Source organism: Glycine soja, chromosome 11 (assembly GCF_004193775.1).
Source record: "Glycine soja cultivar W05 chromosome 11, ASM419377v2, whole genome shotgun sequence".
NCBI lineage: Eukaryota > Viridiplantae > Streptophyta > Magnoliopsida > Fabales > Fabaceae > Glycine > Glycine soja.
The window spans coordinates 53,000,638-53,024,182 of record NC_041012.1 but is presented as its reverse complement, the minus strand read 5'-3'; the positions used below and the strand labels follow the sequence as shown (position 1 = coordinate 53,024,182).

The window sequence follows — 23,545 nt, the reverse complement described above, 5'->3', positions numbered from 1 at the left end:
CACCTCTGTATTTGCTATTGGGAAACTATCTTCACCTTCACATTTCAAGACACGGTGATAATTCTCAACCTCAAACTCAGTCCATTTCTTCTCCATGGAGCTTTTGTTCTTGTTTTGTGGACCTTGTTTTTCTAATGCTGTGCCGATTTGAACAGGTTGGGAAAGTGTCTATGGTCAAACTGTAGTACAACTATTAACTATTAAGAGTCAACTAGAGAAAACAGCAAACAAAACTTGGGGATACTGTGTGCCTAAGTTCTAATTGGACAAAACTTTCTAAACCAATGCTTATTATTGGATTGAGAGCTTATCATTAGGCCAAGCAACCCTTTTTACTTATTGTGGCAAATCCCAAACCCTGCATCTATAATGTGCAATGGCCTATGGGTAGGTCCGATGAGGGACTTCATTCACGGTCCGTTCGTTTGAGGGAAAAGAGAAATAATATGTGATCTATGCTTTTATATTCAGACTTCAATAGTTTTTTTATATCTCAAATTTGAGATGCTTTTGGTTTTGGTCTCCCAAAATAAAATTTGTATTTTTTAATATCTCAAATTTAAAAAATGATATTTTAGTCGCATTGGCATGATGACAATAATTAAGATTGTGATGTGACCGTCTATTTCATGATTTGTGGTTGTTTTTAGCACCATAATTTGATTTTGGAATTTAAATTTTAAATATAATTTCTTCTGATTTTAAATTGCCAAAATATATTAAAGCAAAAAAAAAAAAACACGACACCCAAAATGGTTTTTGTAACAATTTAGAAAACCAAGTTGCAAAGACGAATAGGCTCTTGGGAAACAGTCTCATATGGTGGATATCAAGGAATCAGCAAAAAACAGTACCAAAGAGGGACTTAACGGCAAAGAGGCGATTAGACAAGGAAATATGGAATTTTGTTTACTGCATTTTCTCTTAAGCAGTGCATGATGTCACTGCAGCAAACGTATGCAGGTTCCGAATCTCCGAAGACTGTTACCTTTTCCTATCTCGATGACGAGGTCAGGTTATCCCATGACTTTCTTATGAGTCAACCGTGGCATTTAGGTTTCCTATCTACAATTCATTAAACACTAGAAAAACATTGGAGTATTCACTTGCATTGGTTGGTTCTTGTTTTTGGGAATAAGCACAATCAAAGTTTTATTAAAGACAAAGGATCTCCCTAGCCATTTAAAATGGACAACGTTAATATGATAATATCCTCTCCAAGGACACTTCAGAATTTCTAATAGATGGTTGGAGAACCATCCACTATTGGGACATTTGGTGGGTAGCATCTGGAACAAAAAAAATTCGACCTGTTTAAACACTAAACTCCAACTTCAAAATTTTTGAAGAGTTGGTTTTAATCCGTCATCAACTATTTTGCAACCTCATCTACATTTGATATCTACTTTAGCTCTTGCATACGTTTAAAGTTTGTGCCCTTCTTTTATTTTCTTTTTTTACTCATCAAATTTTGATAAGCCTCAAAGCTTTAGGCTAACACCTATTTCAGAAATATTGGATTGGATGGCTTGGTAAATTTCCCTCAGAGGGTTCCATTTAAAAAGTATTTACTAAATAGGGTCTCTTTTTAAACTTTTTATAAAAAGGGTTCGTTTTTACAAGGAAGCTGTAGAAGCTACTGGCAATATAGGCTTTTCCTGCATGTCATCATTCTTATTGGCGAGGTCAATATATATCGCTATTACTAATTGCGATAATAGCTTGCGGTGTTTCGCTCCTAGGACCTGCGATATATAGTTTTTTCTGAGCATAAATAGTTTTTATGTATTCTGTTATTAATATTATAAAAAAATTATTTGTGTTAATAGGTATTCTTAGCTAAAGTTAGTTAGTATGAAAATATTCTCACGTAAATATTTTTAAGGTAGAAAAAACATCAACAAAGACTTATAAATAATTAATTGTAATAAAAATAACTTTAAAATAAAAATTCTAATTACAAAAATTAATACACAAACTTCAGCTTAAAATTTTATTCTAACAAAAAAAAATAATTACTTCAAAAAAATACTTTGTGAATGATAAAAAAAATAAATTATTTGCTTGGTCTATTAAACTTAAACTAGACATTAAAAATTATTACTCCAATTAAATAATTTTTGGATAATTACTTAACTTCTAAAACTGGAAGGGAATCATGTAATATTTTTAAGGCAGAAAAAACATCAACAAAGGCTTATAATTAATTAATGATTTTATTACGATTAATTATTTATAAGCCTTTGTTAATGTTTTTTCTGCCTTAAAAATATTTACATGATTCCCTTCCAGTTTTAGGAGTTAAGGAATTATCCAAAAATTATTTAATTGGAGTAATAATTTTTAATGTCTAGTTTAAGTTTAATAGAGCAAACAAATAGATTTTTTTTTTATTTTTATCATTCACAAATTATTTTTTTGAAGTAATTATTTTTTTTGTTAGAATAAAATTTTAAGCTGAAGTTTGTGTATTAATTTTTGTAATTAGAAATTTTATTTTGAAGTTATTTTTATTATAATTAATTATTTATAAGCCTTTGTTGATGTTTTTTCTACCTTAAAAATATTTACGTGATAATATTTTCATACTAACTAACTTAAGCTCAATACCTATTAACACAAATAATTTTTTTATAATATTAATAACAGAATACATAAAAACTATTTATGCTCAGAAAAAGCTATATAAAAACTGTTCATAAGAAATATATATCGCATATAACTAGGAGTGAAACACAGCAAGCTATCCTCGCAATTAGTAATAGCGATATATGCTGGCCTCCTGTAACCTGCTGCCTCTGCAAGCTGCTCTTCACGTCACCAGATTCGTCAATGAGAATGGCGGCATGCAGAAAAAGCCTATATCACTAGTAGCTTCTGTGGCTTCCTTGTAAAAACGAACCCCTTTTATAAATAATTTAAAAAAAGACTTTGTTTAGTAAATACTTTCTAGATGGACCCTCTGAGGAAAATTTTGCCATGGGGTTGTCACCTTGTATCCAAGAATGTTGTGCGACAATGATATTGAGGCCCGCCCTACCAGGCCCAAACACTAAGCCCATATGGAGCAAAGACTATGTGTCCAAGCCCGTTTGACTCTGATCAACTGTGTTTTGTTGTGTTTATTTATTTCCCTAAAAGCCTTGATCATGCCAAGTGTCTAGCATAGATTATTGGACCGTTGTAGCTGCCTTGTTGGAAACAAAAAAAAGAGGACCATTGTAGCTAGCCTATTTATTGGCTACACTTGTAAGGTTTCGACGATGAATGAAATGGTCAGTAATTAGTTTCTTTTAGATATTTTCTTGGGATATTTCTAGAATAGTCTTTTTCCTTCCTTAGAATCAAGGGTGGAAAGAGATTAACCAGAGTTTGATTAGGTTTGAATTAAAAATTAAAAATATTAAATTTAGTTTAACTTATTTATTTATTATTGATTTTTTATGTTTGATCTAACTTATTTAAAAGTCTGACTTGATCTATAAATTTATTAAAAAATTATTTTACAATAAATATTATATATGAAGAAAATTTAATGACTATATAATGAAACTTTGAGAATTAGTATAATACTTTTTTTTAATTTAATATAAAGAAAGATACATATATTTCTTTTAATTTGTGTGTGAATATTAATTAGAACACTTTAATATAAGATTAAAATTCAGTAATCACAATGACTCAAGTAAAAATTATAATCAAAATACTTTAAGTATTGAACAAAATATTATAAATAGAATAAGCAAACTAAGTAAAATATCACAAGTTTCATTCGATAATTTAGTCTTGATGTCAAATACTAAAATAAATAAGAAATAAGAACCAAGACAGATTAAATAAGAATTATTGGTAAATTTTTGTCTTATTTTTTTCTTTTTTAAAAGATTGATTTATGTCTTTCAAGTTTTAATATATATATTAAATAGGTAAGTTTGATAAGCCTAATAGTTTTTTTAAGCTTGAGTGTGACCTGATTTTCAAAAAACTTAAACGTGATATTTATAATAAACAAGTCAGACAAGGTCAAATCTTAATACAGACCAAAGACTCTTGATAGGCGGTCTAATCCATTTCTATCCCTACTTAGAATCCTAGTTACATTGACAACCTCACACTCTTCATTATGGATAATAAGTAATATCTTCTCCAAATGGTACATTTTGATTTTCATCATTTTGTCTCTTTCTAAATTTAACCAAAATTTGGTTTAGATAATTCATTAGTCTCAAATTTGCCTTGATATCAATAAATATTTTTTGGACACATTATATTTTTTTTGTTACACAAGTGATTGATTCTACATTAATCAAATAAAGTTAAGCAAGGACAAATATATTAAAAATCATTTAAAACATATAACACCTAATTTAAGAAACTAATTATCTTGTATTAAATCCATTTTTTGATCATGTGTTATATGAATATCAAAGGATGTATTCTCTTATAAAAAAGACAAATATAATTTTATTTGGTAATTAATTAAAGAAATATTTTATTTCTTATTTTTCTCTTTAACAATTCAAATAGAAATAATAAGTATGATTACACAGTTAAATAATCGTAATAATCATTGGTGACATGAATATAAACTAAAAAAATAGAATCTGACCAAATCTATGGACTATTGCTTACTACTACATGTGCGTATGGCACAATAAGCAAGAACATGGTGATACGTTTATTCGAGTGTTTAAGCTTTGGGGTTCAATTTGGACCCACTAACTCGTATCGCATCCCGAGTGGCAACATTGATCCATTGAATGCCAGCTCAAAAAACATGGTTATCGTTAGATGGAGACCATCTATGGAGGGTTGGATTAGTCTTAATTAATACTGATGGGTCAATTAAAAGTCAATGAGGTTTGGTAGGTTCTGGATGGCTTATTGGAGAAGCAACATGTAAATGGATACTTGGGTTTTCCAAGAATGGAATGAGGGAGTGTTTTTTTCTCTACCAGAAAATTATTCTACTTTAACACTCATTTTAAAAAATTACATTTAAGAAATAAATTGTGCATATTATTTTTAATAGAAGAAGCATTTATTTTTGGAAGAATTTTTTATGTTTTTTTAATAGAATTTTTTTATGTAATGCATGGGTAATAAAACTATATAGTTATTTAAGTAAATTGATTTTTACAAGTAAAACCTTTTATTTTTAAAAAATTTACACCTAACTCGTCTGACAGAAGAAAAATATTTTAAATGATAACTATAATTTCTCATATATTTTACTTTAGAGCTATAAGTAAATAAATTTGACTTTTTTTTTGAAAGGACAACAAATTTAACTTAATGAATAAATTAAGTTGATTTGACATCATTGTTAGATTAAGGTCAAGACGATTAATTTAAAGCAAAGCTTATCATTTTATTTAATAATAAAAATAAGAAAGTTTAATTCCAAATTTAGTTTCTTATTTGTTTCATATTTTTAATTTAGTCTCTCTTTAACTCATCAATTGAGTTTTTTCATTTTTTTAATCTTATTATTTTAGTTTTTAGTTTCGAAATTAAATATTAACGATCACGTTTCGTACTTTGGTTGAACGTTAGCTAAGTACATGAAATTAAAATATGTGCCAGTCCATGCCCAATAACAATATGAATTAAGATTCGTGAGTAAGAACTAAAATTATGGAATTGCAGAAAAAATGAGTGACTCGTTAAATTATAAAAAGAGACAAATAAAAAATTAAATTTGCAATTAAACCAAATAAAAATAAAGAAATTTACACAAGTTGGAAGGCTTCACTGATAAATAGGCCTTGTCTCCCACGCCTAAGTTCCCTCCCAAGTTCACGAGTCAGATACGCAACCGGTAACACTGCTCACGCCACCGCCGGAAAATTCGCAACCACCATTTGCCAGCCACGATCAGGTTCGCTTTCTCTCTCACACTCTATCTCTCGTCGTTGATCTTGCTCAGAAAAAAAAAAAAAGCTTATTGTTGCATTCACCGTGATTGCTAACGTCTTAATTGAAAGGCCGAGTCGGAAAGAGGCATATTTCGTTCTAAATTCGAATCATTGGGATTCAATAGGACTCGATTTCTTTGAAGGAAACTAGAACGGTACATCGTTCATTGAAGCCAATTTTGGAGAACGGATTTCTAGATAGGAACAAAAATGAGGGAATGCAGAATCTAATATTGGAATTTTGTCCTTTGCTTCCAAAATTAATTACTAGACAAGCCATTTTGTTCTTCGGTAGGAATTATTACTTTTGCATGCATCCTTAGGTTTTCGTCAAGGGAGACCTTAGACTCAATAATATCTCTGAAAGTTTGGTTTTTAACTGTGAGTGACGTCATGTAATCCATGTAGCCGACCTCACATAGTGGGATAAGGCTTTGTTGTTGTTGTTGTTGTTGCATGCATCCTAGGTTTAAGCATGGTAAATTGACATTCTAAGTCGTATAAACCCTTGTCTGTCGAGGGAAAAATTATTTGGTTTGCTTAGCTGTTGCTGTGACTGATATTTATGGATGGGCGGTTTGGCTCTGTGAAAACCAATGATTTCTATTGATTATCTTCTTAGTTTTTCATACATTTATATATTCATCCTTTATACGTTCCTTTCGAAATCCGATTTGACAAGAATATTCTGTTTTTGGTGTTTCAGTTTATTAAATTTGATGGATAACAATAATTGGAGACCTAATCAAGGCACTGAAGCCAATATGGATACTAGTGATTGGAGAGGTGGACTGCATCATGAGTCACGCCAAAGAATTGTTAACAAAATGTAAGATTTAGTTTTAATATTGTATCACGGATATAATTTTGTAATTTTTTTTATTAACGTTTCACATCAGATATAAATCACTGATTTCATACATTGGCAACATTTCCGTGAGGATTCTGGTTGTCTTTTCTACAAGAAATGATAGATGAGTGTATGTGAAAGAACTTAAACAATGCAAATAAATTATGAAACTTGTGCTCTAATTTTTCTCAAAACAAATGTTTATTTGAATCACTGCTCAACATTGATATTTTCAATATCATAAATTCATAATCATAATCAAAGTGTATGCATGTCAGTGTGGCACGTGCTTATTAGATGGGTTAGTGGGACCGTGTAGTTAAAATCATGATCTGCCTCGTAAGGCCGTATGATGACACGTCAAAGGACCCCTGCTAGCCAAATCGCGAGAGGGTGAGATCACTCTAGGACTGTGATTTACCAAGTTCAATCATGGGATCGTCGATCCCAGCAAAGTGGAGCACAACTATAAATTACCCTTTTTTTCTCCTTTGATGAAATGTTTCCTGCCATTCACGACCTAAATCCCATTCGAAAATCACTCAATCATGCACCATTGGATCTCTCCTTCTTCACAACTGCCAAAGCTCCACCTCATGCCATTAGTGCTTCCACGTTGTCACTGCTGTTGCCGGTTATTGCACCTGTTACCCAACGTCCTGGATTCCCAGCATATTTCTTCTCATTTTCTCAAGGTCAGCCTTCGTTACACAGCATTTGGTAGCATCTCTGCTACCCACCATTTGGTTGTGCTTCTGCTAGCCAGCATTCAGTTGTGCCTCTGCTACCCAGCATTCAGTTGTGCCTCTGCTACCCAGCTTGGGTCTCTCTCACTCAGTGACTCAGTCACTCTCATCTTATCTCACTTTTTTCCATCTTTTAATTCTATTTTTTGGTTTCTCTTACAGAGGCTGGAGCGCTGAATATTTATTTAATTAGCCATTTATTTTCATATTTTTCTAACATTATCTTTGACTTATTATGAATTTTGATTCTATCAATCTATTTTGTTATAAACTTTCATGAATTATGTATTAATCTATTATGTTATGAATTTTCAGAATTATGAATTTTAATTCTCTCTGTCTATCAATCTATTATAATGAATTTCCTATTTAAGTTTGCATATGTATTATTTATAAGTATTTTAGGTAGAAACATAGGATCTTCCGATGTGAGTTACAATCCCTGAGTTATGAGTTTTCACCCCCTCCTAATCCCAGGTAGGATCTTGAGTTTAACACCTTGGGGTGGGACATTATCATACTTGAGTGTTAAACACCATGTCACCAACGTGTACAACTTTAGTGTTTTTCGATCATTTGGAGTTGTATTGCACAATGTGTCGGAACGAACTTTTGCTATCACGGGTGCCTTAGAATATGGGGCACTTGCTTATTCATTTTACTATTTTAGAGGTCTCAAAGGAGGAGTATGAACAAGGTTTATTTTTTCCATGCCCTATATTTGCTAGCCTTTGGTGTGTTTGGTTGGAGGTTACTGCCATTATTTTCAAAGAGGAGTGTGTTTTTTCTGAATACTGATTAGGATTGTGTATTTTGCTCCCTTATGACGGAGGTTATACTTATTTTCTCTTCATGGAATGTGTGGCAAATGGATGTTTAGTAGAAAACTATAGTACTATATTATTTTTCTGTAGGATTTCTTTTTCTTATGTTTTGTGTTTTAGAAGTTTCTGACACCCATTCTACTATATTATTTTTCTGAATAGTTTGATTTCAATGAGGTCTTCTTACATGCTACAATCCTGTAACATTTGAGGATTGTAATTACCATAAAATTTCAATAATTTGTATTATTTAGTCACCAAACAGCTGTTTTTCATTTTTTATAGAATGGACACATTAAAAAGACATCTTCCTGTTACTGGTCAAGAGGGATTGCATGAACTTCAGAAGATTGCTCAAAGGTTTGAAGAGAAGATTTTTACTGCTGCAACAAGCCAGGTACATTTCTAATTTCTAATTTCAGATTTATCAATTTATGGTTATGTATACAGACATATACAATATGAAAGATTGAAGATTTAATGTGGTATTCTCTAATTTCAGTCTGATTATCTACGGAAAATATCTTTGAAGATGCTTACGATGGAGACTAAATCCCAGGGCTCCATGGCCCCCAACTTACCTACAAATCAAGGTGGCCCTAGTAATAAACCTCCTGATCCAGGTTAGCATTTAGGAACCCTGGCATAGTGGTAGTATTCTCATTCTGACAGTATCTAACTCCGAGTTATTTCAAGTTTTTCAGCTTAAGTTGTTGGGACTGTATTGTTTTCTATTGATTTGAAATATCAAATATCATTAACATTTTTGTTTTTCCTCTGCTATATGATCCTTGTTGTTTGTCTTGAATCTTTCTTCCTTTAAATTTTTTACATTGATATCATTCTTGTGTTGTTAACAGTTCATTTGGATCCTGATGTTATATTGTACTTTTTTTGGGGGGTTTCTCTTACGTCAATCATTATTTATTTAATAGGACTTGGTATTCCACCTCAAGTTCATAATCCAGGGCAGCAACATCCTATTCCTATGCCCAATCAACCTCCGAACCGTCAACAGCTTCTACCTCAGAACATTCAAAATAGTATTGCGTCTCAACCTTCGAATATAGCCCAGGCTCCCATCCAAAATGTTGGGCAGAATAATCCCAACATGCAGAATATTCCTGGTCAGAATTCGGTGGGGAGCACCATTAGCCAAAATTCCAACATGCAAAATATGTTTCCTGGTTCCCAGAGACAAATTCAAGGAAGGCAACAGGTTGTTCCCCAACAACAACAGCAGCAATCACAAAATTCGCAGCAGTATATCTACCAGCAACAAATGCAACATCAACTTTTGAGGCAGAAGCTCCAACAACAACAACAGCAGCAGCAGCAGCAGCAGCAGCAGCAGCAGCAACAACAACAACAGCAGCAGAATCTTCTACAATCAAATCAGTTGCAATCTTCTCAGCAACCTGCCATCCAAACATCAACTGTTATGCAGCAACCTTCCATGATGCAAGCATCTCTACCTAGCATTCAGCACAATCAACAGTCTAATAATCAACAATCAACACAGTCTGTGCTTCAGCAACACTCCCAAGTTATCAGGCAACAGCAACACCAACAGACTTCGATCATTCATCAACAACAAACACCGATGACTCAACAGTCAATATTACCTACACAACAGCAGCAGCAGCAGCAGCTTATGGGGGCACAGGCAAATGCACCAAACATGCACCATACCCAAATACTTGGGTCACAAAATAATGTTGGTGATTTGCAGCAGCCACAGAGGTTACTTACTCAGCAGAATAATCTTTCAAACCTGCAGCAGCAACAGTTAATAAATCAGCAAAACAACCTATCAAATATGCATCAACAGCTGGGTAATAATGTCCCTGGGTTACAGCCACAGCAGGTCCTTGGACCTCAATCTGGCAACTCAGGCATGCAAACAAGCCAGCACTCTGCACACGTGCTACAACAATCACAGCAAAATGCATCAAATTTGTTACCATCTCAAGTGCAGCAGTCACAGCCTCAGGCTCCACAGCAGCAATTGATGCCACAGATTCAATCTCAACCTGCACAATTGCAACAACAGTTGGGTTTGCAACAGCAACCAAATCCCTTGCAACGAGATGTGCAGCAAAGACTTCAGGCCTCAGGTCCCTTACTTCAACAATCAAATGTTCTTGATCAACAAAAGCAGTTGTACCAATCACAAAGACCCCTTCCAGAAACTTCATCCAGTATGTAAAATTGCTACTATGCATTTTTCTGTGTCTTTTATCTTTGGTCAATTGATGGTTCTAAGGTGATCAAATTTGTGATCCTACCTACTACCTTGGATCATACAGAAGGTAGACACAAATTGTGTGGTCAAATCATGGAATATAAGATCCCCTCTTATTTTTTAATTTATTTTTTGGTAATTGATCCCCCTCTTATTTAAAAACTATATTTCAAACATATATAGGTAGCATAACTTTGAAATTGTTACTGACGTTGGAATAACTCTTATTCAAAATACATTATAGATGTAAGTCTAAGCCCTGTCTGCCCAACAAAAGAATCAGATGGTCTAAGCCCTCTAATAAAAACCAAGGTCACAAAATTAAAGATACAAATCACAACATTAAAACACTAAAAGTTGTGGTGATTGGCCTTGAATATTTATTTTGTGCAAGTATCTTTGTGAAAAGTTACCATCTTTTTTGGCCTTGAATGCTCATGTATGTATGAGATATCTTTTGTAGCTTCTCTGGATTCAACAGCACAGACTGGACAGTCAAGTGGAGGTGATTGGCAAGAAGAAGTGTATCAAAAGGTAATATTCTATTTTCTCATCATCTTTTTTTTTAGTAAATTGGGTTGAACAGATATTTGTCAAATGAACCCTAAAATAAAATAATGAAGATTGATGACTTTTATTGTGATAAATTTTCAGCAAGAACATGGAACTCTTCACTAGTCTTGGAAAAATAATGAGAACTTTGCTTAAATCCATACTGTTCAATGTTTATGCGGATGACTCTCATCCTTCACATAATATTTCTGAAAAATGTGTACTGCAGCAGTAGAAACTACTGGTGCTTTACCCAAAAAGGTTTTTTATTTTTTGGTTTTCTGTCTGCAGTTAATTTCTTTTATTACTATGTTTTTGTCCTCTATTAGACATTAGTTGCTTGCATTGAGAAAGACTCATAGTAGTTGTAAATATGATTGTGTTGATATTTTGTTTTTAATCAGCAAAAGTAATTGTATTATATATGATTCAGTACAAGTTGTACTGAGAAAATTACACTTGGGTGTCAAATTGAGCAGAAATATGGTGCCCTAATACAAGTTATTCAGCAGAAATATGGTACATATCTTCTCGCACAAGATATTACTAGGTTTCTAATGCATTATTTTTTTTATTATGTTGATTTTAACTGGCAGATCAAATCTATGAAGGAAAGTTACTTGCCAGAGTTGAATGAAATGTATCAAAAAATAGTTAGTAAACTTCAGCAGGTATGTTTAGTCATGCAAATTTTTAATATCTTCTATGGATAAAGAAGCCTTTTCCATTATTATTATTATTATGGCAAACTCTGGAGATTGCACTGTGTGCTGATCAAGTCATCACCCTTCCTGAAACCCTTTATTGTTTTTGTTTTTACTCATTATTTTTACTGTGTTTAACCTTGTATCTTTTCATTATCAGCATGATTCCCTTCCACAACAGCCCAAGTCAGATCAACTTGAAAAGCTGAAGGTATTTAAAATGATGTTGGAACGAATTATAACATTCCTTCAGGTTTCCAAGAGCAACATCTCACCTAATTTCAAGGAGAAACTGAATTCATATGAGAAGCAGATTATAAATTTTATAAATACAAATAGACCTAGGAAAAACATGCCTGGACATCTTCTCCCACCTCATATGCATTCCATGCCACAATCACAACCCCAAGTTACTCAAGTGCAGTCTCATGAAAATCAAATGAACCCTCAGTTGCAAACAACAAATATGCAAGGCTCTGTAGCAACAATGCAGCAGAATAATATGGCAGGCATGCAGCATAATTCTCTGTCTGGTGTATCTACAGTACAACAGAGTAAGATGAATTCAATGCAACCAAGTACCAATTTAGATTCAGGACCAGGAAATGCTGTGAACTCCCTGCAACAGGTTCCAGTTAGCTCACTTCAACAAAACCCTGTTAGTGCTCCTCAACAAACTAATGTTAACTCCTTATCTTCACAAGCTGGGGTTAATGTAGTCCAACCAAATCTTAATCCCCTTCAGCCAGGTTCTAGTATGCTTCAACACCAGCAACTAAAACAACAGCAGGAACAACAGATGTTACAGAATCAACAGTTAAAACAACAATACCAGCGGCAATTGTTGCAGAGAAAACAACAGCAGATGTTACAGCAGCAACAGCAACAGCAGCAGCAACAACAACAGTTACACCAGACATCAAAGCAGCAGCTGCCTGCACAGTTGCCAACACATCAAATACAACAACTTCACCAAATGAATGATGCAAATGACATAAAGATGAGGCAAGGAATCGGTGTTAAGCCAGGGGTCTTTCAGCAGCATCTTACTTCCAGTCAACGCTCAGCTTATCCCCATCAACAGATGAAAGGGAGTCCTTTTCCTGTTTCTTCTCCTCAACTCCTTCAGGCCACATCTCCTCAGATTCCACAACACTCATCTCCTCAGGTTGACCAACAAAACCACCTTCCATCTCTCACAAAAGTTGCTACCCCTCTGCAATCTGCTAACTCACCTTTTGGGGTACCCACTCCTTCACCTCCCTTGGCTCCATCTCCCATGCCAGGGGATTCTGAAAAGCTGATTTCTGGTGTTTCATCGATCTCAAATGCTGCAAATATTGGATATCAACAAACAGGGGGTGCAGCAGCACCTGGTCAATCCCTTGCCATTGGAACGCCTGGAATATCAGCCTCTCCTTTACTTGCAGAGTTCACTGGTCCTGATGGTGCTCATGGTAATTCTTTAGCACCCACTTCTGGAAAGTCAACTGTTACTGAGCAGCCTATTGAGCGCCTAATAAAAGCGGTTAGTCTAGTGGATCTTAGGCTGGCCTGATCAGTGGCTGTGGCCTTTAAGTTTTTTATGAATTTGACAAATAAACGACATAAAGGTTTCCATAATTGTTCAACTGACAAATTTATGTCCAATCATGATTCCAGGTGAAATCAATGTCACCAAAAGCATTAAGTTCTGCTGTCAGTGATATTGGTTCAGTTGTCAGCATGAACGATAGAATAGCAGGATCAGCTCCAGGTAATGGATCCAGAGCTGCTGTTGGCGAAGATTTGGTTGCTATGACTAATTGTCGTCTTCAGGCTAGAAATTTTATCACCCAAGATGGTGCCAATGGAACTAGGAGGATGAAGCGCTACACCAATGCAACACCTTTGAATGTTGTAACTTCTGCTGGTAGCATGAATGACAGTATCAAGCAGTTAGCTGCTGAGGCTTCTGATTTGGATTCAACTGCAACATCTAGATTCAAGATGCCGAGGATTGAGGTACTCATTTTTATTTATAATTGATATCTTTTACCATCGATGCCTTTTTGGGCTTGCTATTGCAATTTATTAATGGGCTTCTACACATGATGAATGACATATGCACCAACACATTATGTAATTACTTTTTTACCCTTTCTGTCTACAAGGATTCAGACTCAAAAAACAATGCTACTAGTTCAATATAGAAGTATGTAGAAAGGTGTAATTTCGTGTTCTCATTTAGATGGTGAAATATATCTAGAGGCTATATATCAAAATGCATTGTAGATTTCATACTAATGATATCATCAACCAACCAAATATTTGATGCCTGAAAAAAACACACTTAACACAATAAACAAGGATCCAGGTGGGGCAAGTGGAAAGAAATAAACATGTGGTGATATATTTGAACTGATGCACAGTTTTATTTCATGAAAGTGTAAGTTATTTGCAACTACCAGTATTTTGTACATGTATCAAAGGATAAAATGTAGTTTATACCTTTGTTTATGATTTTTCAGGACATTTTTGCTGGATCTAGTCCAAATTTTGAGATAGGAATTGCTGAATTAGACACTCATCTGTGATATTAATTTGATGAATTTAGTTGTTAAATGTTAATTTTAAAGATTCAAGAGATACTGAATGATTTAGTAAAATAATAGCAATCACAACCAATCAAAAGAAAATTTGTAGTAGTAGTGGTGGTAGGCAGTAGCATAAAAAAAGTGTTAGTGGTTAGGTTGATTCATGTTGTTGAGTTGTTAGTCTTTAATTCTTTTGAATTTTGATTAATAATTTCTCCAGTTTTTACAAATAACCATTATCCTCCCCATTTATGAATAATAATCAAGGGTGGCATGAGGTTAGAGCATAGAACCTATTGTTACGTGTGACTCTTGTAGCAGGTCTTAAATTGTTGATCTGGACAGCAACTGGATTCATTATATAATGTCTTGGATTTTGCATGATCTGGATTAGCTATTGACATTTGTTTTATCATAATGATTTGTCAGATATTAGGCTTTGAAATTATTCTGAAGTTTGCACTGAGGATTTGGAACACTTTATAATTTATGGATTTGCTCTACACAGCCTTTGATTGCTGATTAGAAATTTATGTGACTTATATGGCAGGCTAATCATTCCCTTTTGGAAGAAATTAGGGAGGTTAATCAGCGACTTATTGACACAGTAGTAGACATAAGTAACGAAGAAGTTGATCCAACGGCAGCTGCTGCTGCTGCTGAAGGGACAGAAGGGACCATTGTCAAATGTTCTTACAATGCTGTGGCTCTCAGTCCGAGCTTAAAATCCCAATATGCTTCAGCACAGATGGTGGGCTTTAAAACTCTTAAACCATATGCATATCAAGTATTTATTAATTCTTTTTGTCATAAAACTTTGTCTTTATTTGTGTTTTACTGCAATGCAGTCACCAATTCAACCCTTGCGATTGCTTGTTCCTACAAATTATCCTAATTGTTCCCCCATACTCCTAGACAAGTTTCCAGTTGAATCCAGGTGAGAGAATGAGTATTTTGGCATCTCGTATGTGTTATACTTTTATTTGCTATGTTTGCATTTATCAATAAAAAGGACAAATGTAATGCTATCTCGCTAAACAAAACTTCTTTTGGTGATTGTATTTTGTTTTTTCATTGATGAAACATGTGTTTGCTCTATTATATCAGACTGAGTAAAGAAGATAATGCAGAAGGGTGCCTCTTATAATTTCTTCTGCTTGTATTGATTAAAATTCTGAATCATGAGGCATTAGAAAACATATAAAAAAAACTTCGTACCCCATTGCCCGGAGGCTCTTCGCTATGCGAAGGTATGGGGGAGGGATGTTGTACGCAGCCTTACCCTTGCATATGCAAAGAGACTGTTTCCGGATTCGAACCCATGACCAACAAGTCACCAAGGCACAACTTTACCGCTGCACCAGGGCTCGCCCTCGCATTAGAAAACATATGTAAAGATCAAAAGTTTTTTTATGACAACCTAAGTTTTTTTTTTCCACTAGGTGGAGTTGGGGTTATATTGATCAATTCAGTTCATTTTGTTACGTCACAAACCACGTGTTCACAAATCATTCAGGTCTAAAAAAAAGTCTTTTGTTATGGTTTTACCCAGTTTTTCTTCATCTTTCTTGCCTTCACCTCTGACTGTCTGGGTATCTTCTTAGGGCTTTCTATTTGTCTACTTTTCATATGCTGAACCACCTTAAGTGTGTTTTTATCTTATTTTACTCAACAGATGCTACCCCTATTAAATTTTCTTCTTAGAAATGTATAGCAAAGACCATGGCCATTTTACCTGTCAGTAATGTTTTAATATGTATCCGTCTTCCGAATGAACATGGGTGATTTTAGAAAAACATGTTTAATTTATGCCTCAAATTAATCCTCTATTGGTTTAAACTATAATTTCTCTTTTTAAATAGCAGATGTGAATTTGAGTTTAAATCTAACGCAAAAAAATGTGGAGATGTTTTGTCTGAAAGATACATAAGACTCTGATGTGCTAACGAGACTGACCATTATTAATTTTTATTATTCTCTGAAATATTCGTTTATGCCCCTTCCAAACAGATATGATAAACAGAATGCACCACTTTACCTTTTCTCCGTAGTTTATTTTAGATTTGCTGAGAATTCTTCTGTTTCTAATAAAAGTAAGTGGTATTGAATATTTCCCAGTAAGGAGAATGAAGATCTTTCTGTGAAAGCGAAGTCAAGGTTTAGCATATCCTTGCGAAGTTTATCACAACCTATGTCCCTTGGGGAGATAGCAAGGACTTGGGATGTTTGTGCTCGCACTGTTATTTCTGAGCATGCACAGCAGAGCGGTGGTGGGAGTTTCAGCTCTAAGTATGGGACCTGGGAGAATTGCTTGACCACATGATGATCCTTGCCGTTCCATGCAAACAAACATCTTTTTTCTTCTGAAATTTGCCAAAACTTGTGTCAATCATTGGAATCGGAGTTTTTGGGTGCAGGTGAAAAGCAATTTTGCATCAGGTCAAATTGGTTCCGTTTCAGTGAATTGTGTATTCCGTTAGTATCCATTTTCTTGTTTATTTATATCTCAAATTGCGATATTTACCGCTGCCTAAGATATGTGGTAGATTTGTGTGACTTGAATCAAATTGCCTTCACCAAGGCTTTGTTCATAACTAATATAGTAGCTCAACAGTTTAGGCCCGTAATTTCTGCATAAGAACAATTCTTCCAGATGCTCATAATTAAATTGTTAGTTATGATTAGTTATGTATCTTAAAAAACTTGTTCATGTGAAGTGAGTTATGAATACTTATTATTGAATCACTCAGTCATAAAATGATGTTATTAGGAGTTTAATAATGAGAAATATGTATATTTACTTATCCGTTACTAAAATTATACTATCCGGTAATTTTGTTTTAAATAACTTTACATTTTATTTTTAAAAAAGTAATTTTACTTTTAAATTTAAAAATTAACGTTTACTTCATTAAAATAAGTAACGATCCAGGTACTGTATATCTCTTTATGAGCATTTTCTTTTCCTTTATTTTGATGTACTCTCTGACACACATTAGTTTCGCCCATGAGAATTTTAAATGCGTGGCCCAAACGTTAGAAGATAACTAGTTATTTACCCTTCAGTCAAAAAAAAGAAACTAGTTATTTACCCTAATCGATAAACACTAGCATAATAAATGATTGTTTTCTCAATCTTAAAATGAAGTTGTTCAACTTTTTACCGTGGAGTATTATTGCATAATTAAAATTTAAGTACTAGTGCATTGGGTTCAAGTTCAACTTCGATATCACAGTATAAGGCATTGTATGCATAAGTAGTATTAAAGTAAATGGTGTAGCTGTAAGGAATTGTAAGCCGGCACGTCAAATCAAAGTTAATGGTGTAGCTGTAAAACAAGGAAAATATTTAATGTGTTTACTTCCATTCTATTTAAATCTTAGTTTCTTTCTATTTTTCTTTTTCTTTTCTAATAGAAAATTTATCATATCTATCTTTTTTTTCTTTCTTCTTTCCACTGTAAACCATTGGTATAAAATTTGATTAGAAGTCATTTTAAATATATTTATAAAAAAATCATTATAAAATTAATATTAATAATTTTATTATAGATGTTAATAGTAGTATATAATAGGATAATATTATTAAAAAATTATATTTTTAAATAAATTGTCAAAGTAATTCACATTGAGGAATTTTTTATTCTTTTTTTAAGGATATTATTATTATTATTATTATTATTATTATTATTATTATTTTACAGCCTGATTATGTTTTTTTACTGCTTGTATCAAAGTAGCCCAGAACATTCTCAAATCTTAACAAAAAACAAGCAACGGGTTGCTCGACCGCCCAATGTTTGTGCAAAAAATACTGCTTTGCTGTCTATCATTTTAAGTATTATTTATTCACTTGTACATTGTTTTTTTGTTACATAAATAAAATTGTTACATTCATTCAACTAGCGCGATGTTATTTTACTTTAATAAGTAGTTTTGAATTCAAATGTGTAATTTAAAATATATCTATATATTTATATTTATATAATATTCGAAGAGTTGTCATATATTTTTTATTTCTAGAAAAAAACTGTGGTATGTAAAATAAAATTGTTATTACTTTAAAAATTTACTTTGGAATACACATTTTTGACTGTCGTGATATTTTGAAATTTCATAAGAGCAATGATATATGCATCCATACTTTTTAAATACCTAACAAACACTGATAATTTATTTTTATCTCTATCTTCATAATTCTTTGGTATGTACAAGTTTGGTTCAATATCGTACAATTCTTTCTTTTTTTTCCTCCTCTCCGGTTCACTTTCTCACTATTGATCATGTCAAATAAACTGTCTGGTGAATATTTTGTTCCTGGCTGTGGCAAAACTTACTTGCTACAATTGTCAAAATTAAAAAAAAAAAGCAATAAAACTTTAAAAAATTGTAGTCTGTCGTGATTTTATAAAATTCTCCAACTGTTTTTCTTTATTAAAAATTCTGCATTTCAATGTCATGTGATGTGATTATGTGAACAAAGCTTTAGCTAATTAGCATAGGAGAGGCAGAGGCACAATGATAACATAAATAATATATAATTATTGATTTATTGTGATATCATTAGCAAGAGGCATAATGACTGTTTTAGCCTTGGTGGTCTTGCTATATAAACCTGAGTTTACGTAACCGATTCCCGAAACAAGGCGTCTATAAGAAACTTGGAAAGAAAAGAAAACTAACTTGTTCTCTTTCTCTCTCTGCATTTGTTCAATCAACAATGTCAATGGCTTCTCCTTCTTCAAGAAGCCAAACGTCGACGTCGAGCGCGAGAATTCGAAGAGGAGGTGCATGTGTTCTCCAACGAATCACCCTGGCTCGTTGAGTTGTCGGAGGCTGAACCTTCTCAGAGTGGAAGGTGATGATCATGTCCAATAATCTAGCTCGCTCTTTCCAGACAAACACCAACTGTTGTAATTGTTTCTTTTTCCCAATCTAAATTCAATTCTTCCAGGTGTAGTGTAGAAATTAATTAATTATTCTCATCCCGCTAATCTAATTTCATCATTTAATATTCACAACGAATATCACTTTATAGTCTTTTTGTTTCCTTGTTTTTAAGCTAATTAATAAGACTCTGGTCTCTATCTAAGTTACTTTCTTTAATTTGTTTTGGATTCTTAATTAACAAACTTGCAATTGTGAAATTTCTTGGTTTGATCATGAATTCGTTTGTTTTAATTCAAATCAAGGTAAATTGATTCTAATTTTTAATAAAGTTGAATTTTAAGAGTTGAACGTTATTCAAATACATGCATGTATGTATGTAACTAAAATAAATAAAAAATACATGCATGTATTATGTCTATATTCTGAATGCATCTTATTTTATAATAGACGTTTATGATCGATGTTTCTGAAAAGTACAAAGAAATTATTGCAGTTTTCTTCCCTTCGATGGTTACATTTATATCTAATCCAAACTGTAAAGGACGTATGACGTATGTGTTTGTGTATCTTCAAACTGTAAAGGATTTTCTTTTAAATTTAGGTTCAAGCTAGCACTTTTGAAAAGAAAAAAGAATTCATATAAATTTAAATAATTAGTTTAAGTATAAGTTTTTATGTAAGTCCTCTTAGAAATTTAATTAACTGGTATAAAAACATTTTTTTATTTTCTGTAAATAGTAAGTATTAAGAAATTTATCCAAAATAAAGAGTCTTAATATTTCCATATGTATAATTTTAGCTAGAGTAATGATATTTTTACATAAATCTTTAAAACAATTAATTCGGTATATAAAACAGAAATAAAAAAAAACCTATTAAGTGATGTGAGAAAGATATATAATTAGAAACAATAAATCAAGAAAAAAAATGTTTTTAGTCCATTATTTTCACTTTTTTTATTTTTTAGTCCTTAAAATTTCAATTCATATGTTCAATTGTCTTTCTACTATATTAAAAATCTCTTTTTAGTCTTTTCACATATATTCTTCACTGTTATAATTTTATAATTTTGTTTGATAGTGTTGATTGTGAGGATTATTTTTAAAAATTAATTACAATGACATGGATTTTTTTTTAAAAAAGAAGTTATTAAATTGTCTCTCCCAAATACAATGAACCCTGATTTTTAACTATTTTATTCCTATTTTCGTTTCCAGCTTCATTCTTCAACAGTTTATGTTATAGCTAGATTTATGAATTTGCTTTGTTCCTTGTCAATATTTGTACGTAGAAGTTGCAGTAATCCAGAACTTGTTCTTCAAGACTAGAAAGAACGAAATGTGCATATAGAAAAAAAATTGTTATTATTAAAAGGGAGAACCAACAATAACCCATTTTCCAATAATTAATGTTATATCTACGAAAAATATGTGCGAATGGAATAAAAATATGTTTTTAATAACTTATAGGAACTAAATTAATCAATATAAAACTTCAAAGACTAAAAAAAAAATATAAGAACTAAAAATATATTTATCTTATAAATCAATTATAAAAGTGTTGTGAGAATTTAATGCATGGATACCATTAAACTTTTAACAATTGGATTTCATACCTAAAATCAATCAGTTAATTAGTTGTACTTTTAATCGAATTTTTTTAATAATTAATTAGTTTATTTGGGGAGAAAATTAAACCTAAAGAATATATATGATACGATTTTCTTTAACCACTCTAACTAGTGTAAATAAGTGATTAAGTCTTTGCTTGCTTTGGAATTAGAAAATAATTTACACTTTTAATAAGAAAATACACATCATTTGCATATCAATGTATTATAAACAATTGATTTATAGTCATTTCCCATTGCAGACGAAAGTGTATTCTTGTTATAGCGGGACAATAAATGTTAAAATATTTCGTATGTATCCTCTCATACACGGAATATATATGATTCATAAATGACAGTGATATTATAATAGTATACTATAATAGTCAGAAAAAAAAAATAGTATACTATAATGTTATAATGTCTGGAACGACAATGATTATTCCACGTTTAATAGCAGTAGTAACATATTTTAACACTTTTTAATACGTAAAAAACACTCTTTTCTTTTAATGATAAAATTTTATAAAATCATAAGATTTTCATTTTCATTAAATAGGATATGAAATCTCTAAAACTATAATGTTTTAATAAACTTCAATTAATTAAATGTGAAATATGATACTACTTAGCAGAATATGTTTTAAATGTATTTGAAGATTGATATGCAAATGCAAAACTGAAATATGTTTTAAATACTTGTAAATATGGTCAAATTTAATTTGAGTCATTTAAATAGTTTAGTTTTAGATCTTATAATATGCGTGTAAACATGGACGGAACCAGAAAACAAAACTGTTAATTAGAAAAAAGCTACCACTAATGTTTGGTCCTTCAAATTATAACGACCTTCTTAGGTAGACCTTGATGTTGATATAATGATATTCCATGTGAGTGAATTGACTTGATATTAAAAGAGTTAAGTTAGAACATTGACTTGATATTCCATGACAATGAATTCAGCGATGACATCTTTTAAAAGAGAAAAAAACAAGAGTTGGCAGGCAGTGCATACATTACAACTTCCCTCTCTATTCCTCTGCCTTCAATTCTGCTTCCGTGCTTGTCACCAACAATACATTACATGAGAAACTTCAGAGCTAGGCATCATCTCTTGCATTCTTTTAAACCACTTTGCATTGAGGAGCTTTATGAAATTCACCCTATCCCCATCAATTCATTTAGAAATAGATTTCTAATAGTTTCTTTATGAACTGAACCTTGAATTTGAATTGGTTATTATCATATTCGTGACAGGTTCCTAACACTACTTCCAACATTTTTATTTTATGTTTCTGTTCTTGATGGCACTCTTTATGCTGCAACGGCTTTGCTATGGGGTTCAATATTCAATAATGATTCCAACTGTCTCTGAGCTTTTTTGGTGTTATTATTAGCTTCATGATGTGTTACTCCTGAATAATTCTCGGCCTTAGGCGGTCCCTGTATTATTGGAAACAATTATGGGGAATTGTTCTTTCGTGATTCTCACAATTCGATCAAGACTTTTTGGGTGTAGATTAAAGAATTTCCCAAAATTTAAATTGTGCTTTGTGTATATCATACCATATATGCTGCTGTATTATAGTTGGAAACGCTTTGGATTATTCCCCAAGTTTTTTACTTACAAGAAGTTTCTTGTTTTTTCAGGTACTCTCTCTGCAAATTAGAATGCACTAAAAAATTTCATCGCATGCAGCATAATTTCATCAATCTCAAAAAAATTTGAGCGCATCATAGGTAGATGTATCTCAAGTTGAACTTTGAAGTGATCAAATGCTTCAATTAATTGAATCTATCAAAGTTACATATAGAAGTCAAGACAAACTGTTGGAAACCGCTGAGCACCCAGTTGAGGGGTCAGCTGAAGATATCTTCCTCAACGACAAAAATAAATAAATAAATAAAGGCAGTTTACAATATTTATGTGCTTTCTTCCTGTCTTGTGCATTAACTCGCCAACTCCATGCGATTTCATTATTTCAAGCTCTCATTGGATGAAAAATAAACTTCCATAATGTTATGGTTTCATTATCTGATGTGATTAATTTGTATCGAGTTGGGCAAAACTACTATAACTGTAAGTGGCAAAACTATCTGGATATAACAAGTCTTGGGGTGCTGTATTAGGTCATATTGTGTAATAACTGAAAACCAACAATGGATGTAGTTTTTTTTCTTTTATTGGTACAACTGTACAAGGATGTAGCTCTTTTTATTTACTGCCAGTAGTAAAGGTGCTTTCCTCTCCTCTCTCTGAATAGCTTAAAAGTTTGTAAAAGCTGAATTTTTTAGAACGATTGTTTTTAAGCCTCAATCTCTGTTGCTGTCTTCCTTATCTCATTTCCCTGGTTATTTTAATTTCTAAATTTTTTGCTCATACTCTTGTTTGCAAGTTAAAATAAATGAAAGCATTACATGGAAGGATTGATAATAAAATGAGGTCCCTCCTGCACAATTCCAATCCCAATCAAACAAAAAGAGATGGACAGTCACTGACAACACATGGTCACGTCACGTGATCCATCTCTTCTGTTTCCCCCCCCTTCTGCATAGTTTCAGAACAGAATGCTGTTTCCCAAATGAATGCAGTAAAATATTTTATCATTAGACTTAGATGCTTATGCCCAA

At 32.5% G+C, this 23,545-nt stretch overlaps 1 protein-coding gene and 1 long non-coding RNA gene across 2 annotated transcripts; both read left to right on the top strand.

Annotated features, from left to right (window-relative positions):
* Positions 1–5,736: 5,736 nt before the first annotated feature.
* LOC114376667 (mediator of RNA polymerase II transcription subunit 15a-like) lies at positions 5,737–17,164 on the top strand. The gene is made up of 12 exons (XM_028334878.1): positions 5,737–5,881; positions 6,625–6,747; positions 8,624–8,735; positions 8,841–8,961; positions 9,274–10,539; positions 11,047–11,117; positions 11,732–11,806; positions 12,000–13,367; positions 13,502–13,843; positions 14,966–15,166; positions 15,264–15,352; positions 16,534–17,164. Exons 2-12 carry the CDS (start codon positions 6,638–6,640, stop codon positions 16,736–16,738), a joined length of 3,960 nt encoding a protein of 1,319 aa, XP_028190679.1. The 5' UTR covers positions 5,737–5,881; positions 6,625–6,637; the 3' UTR covers positions 16,739–17,164.
* Positions 17,165–19,043: 1,879 nt separating this feature from the next.
* LOC114374644 lies at positions 19,044–23,231 on the top strand. The gene is made up of 2 exons (XR_003658593.1): positions 19,044–19,273; positions 22,565–23,231. It is a non-coding gene; the product is annotated as an uncharacterized LOC114374644 (long non-coding RNA).
* The last annotated feature ends 314 nt before the right edge of the window (positions 23,232–23,545 follow it).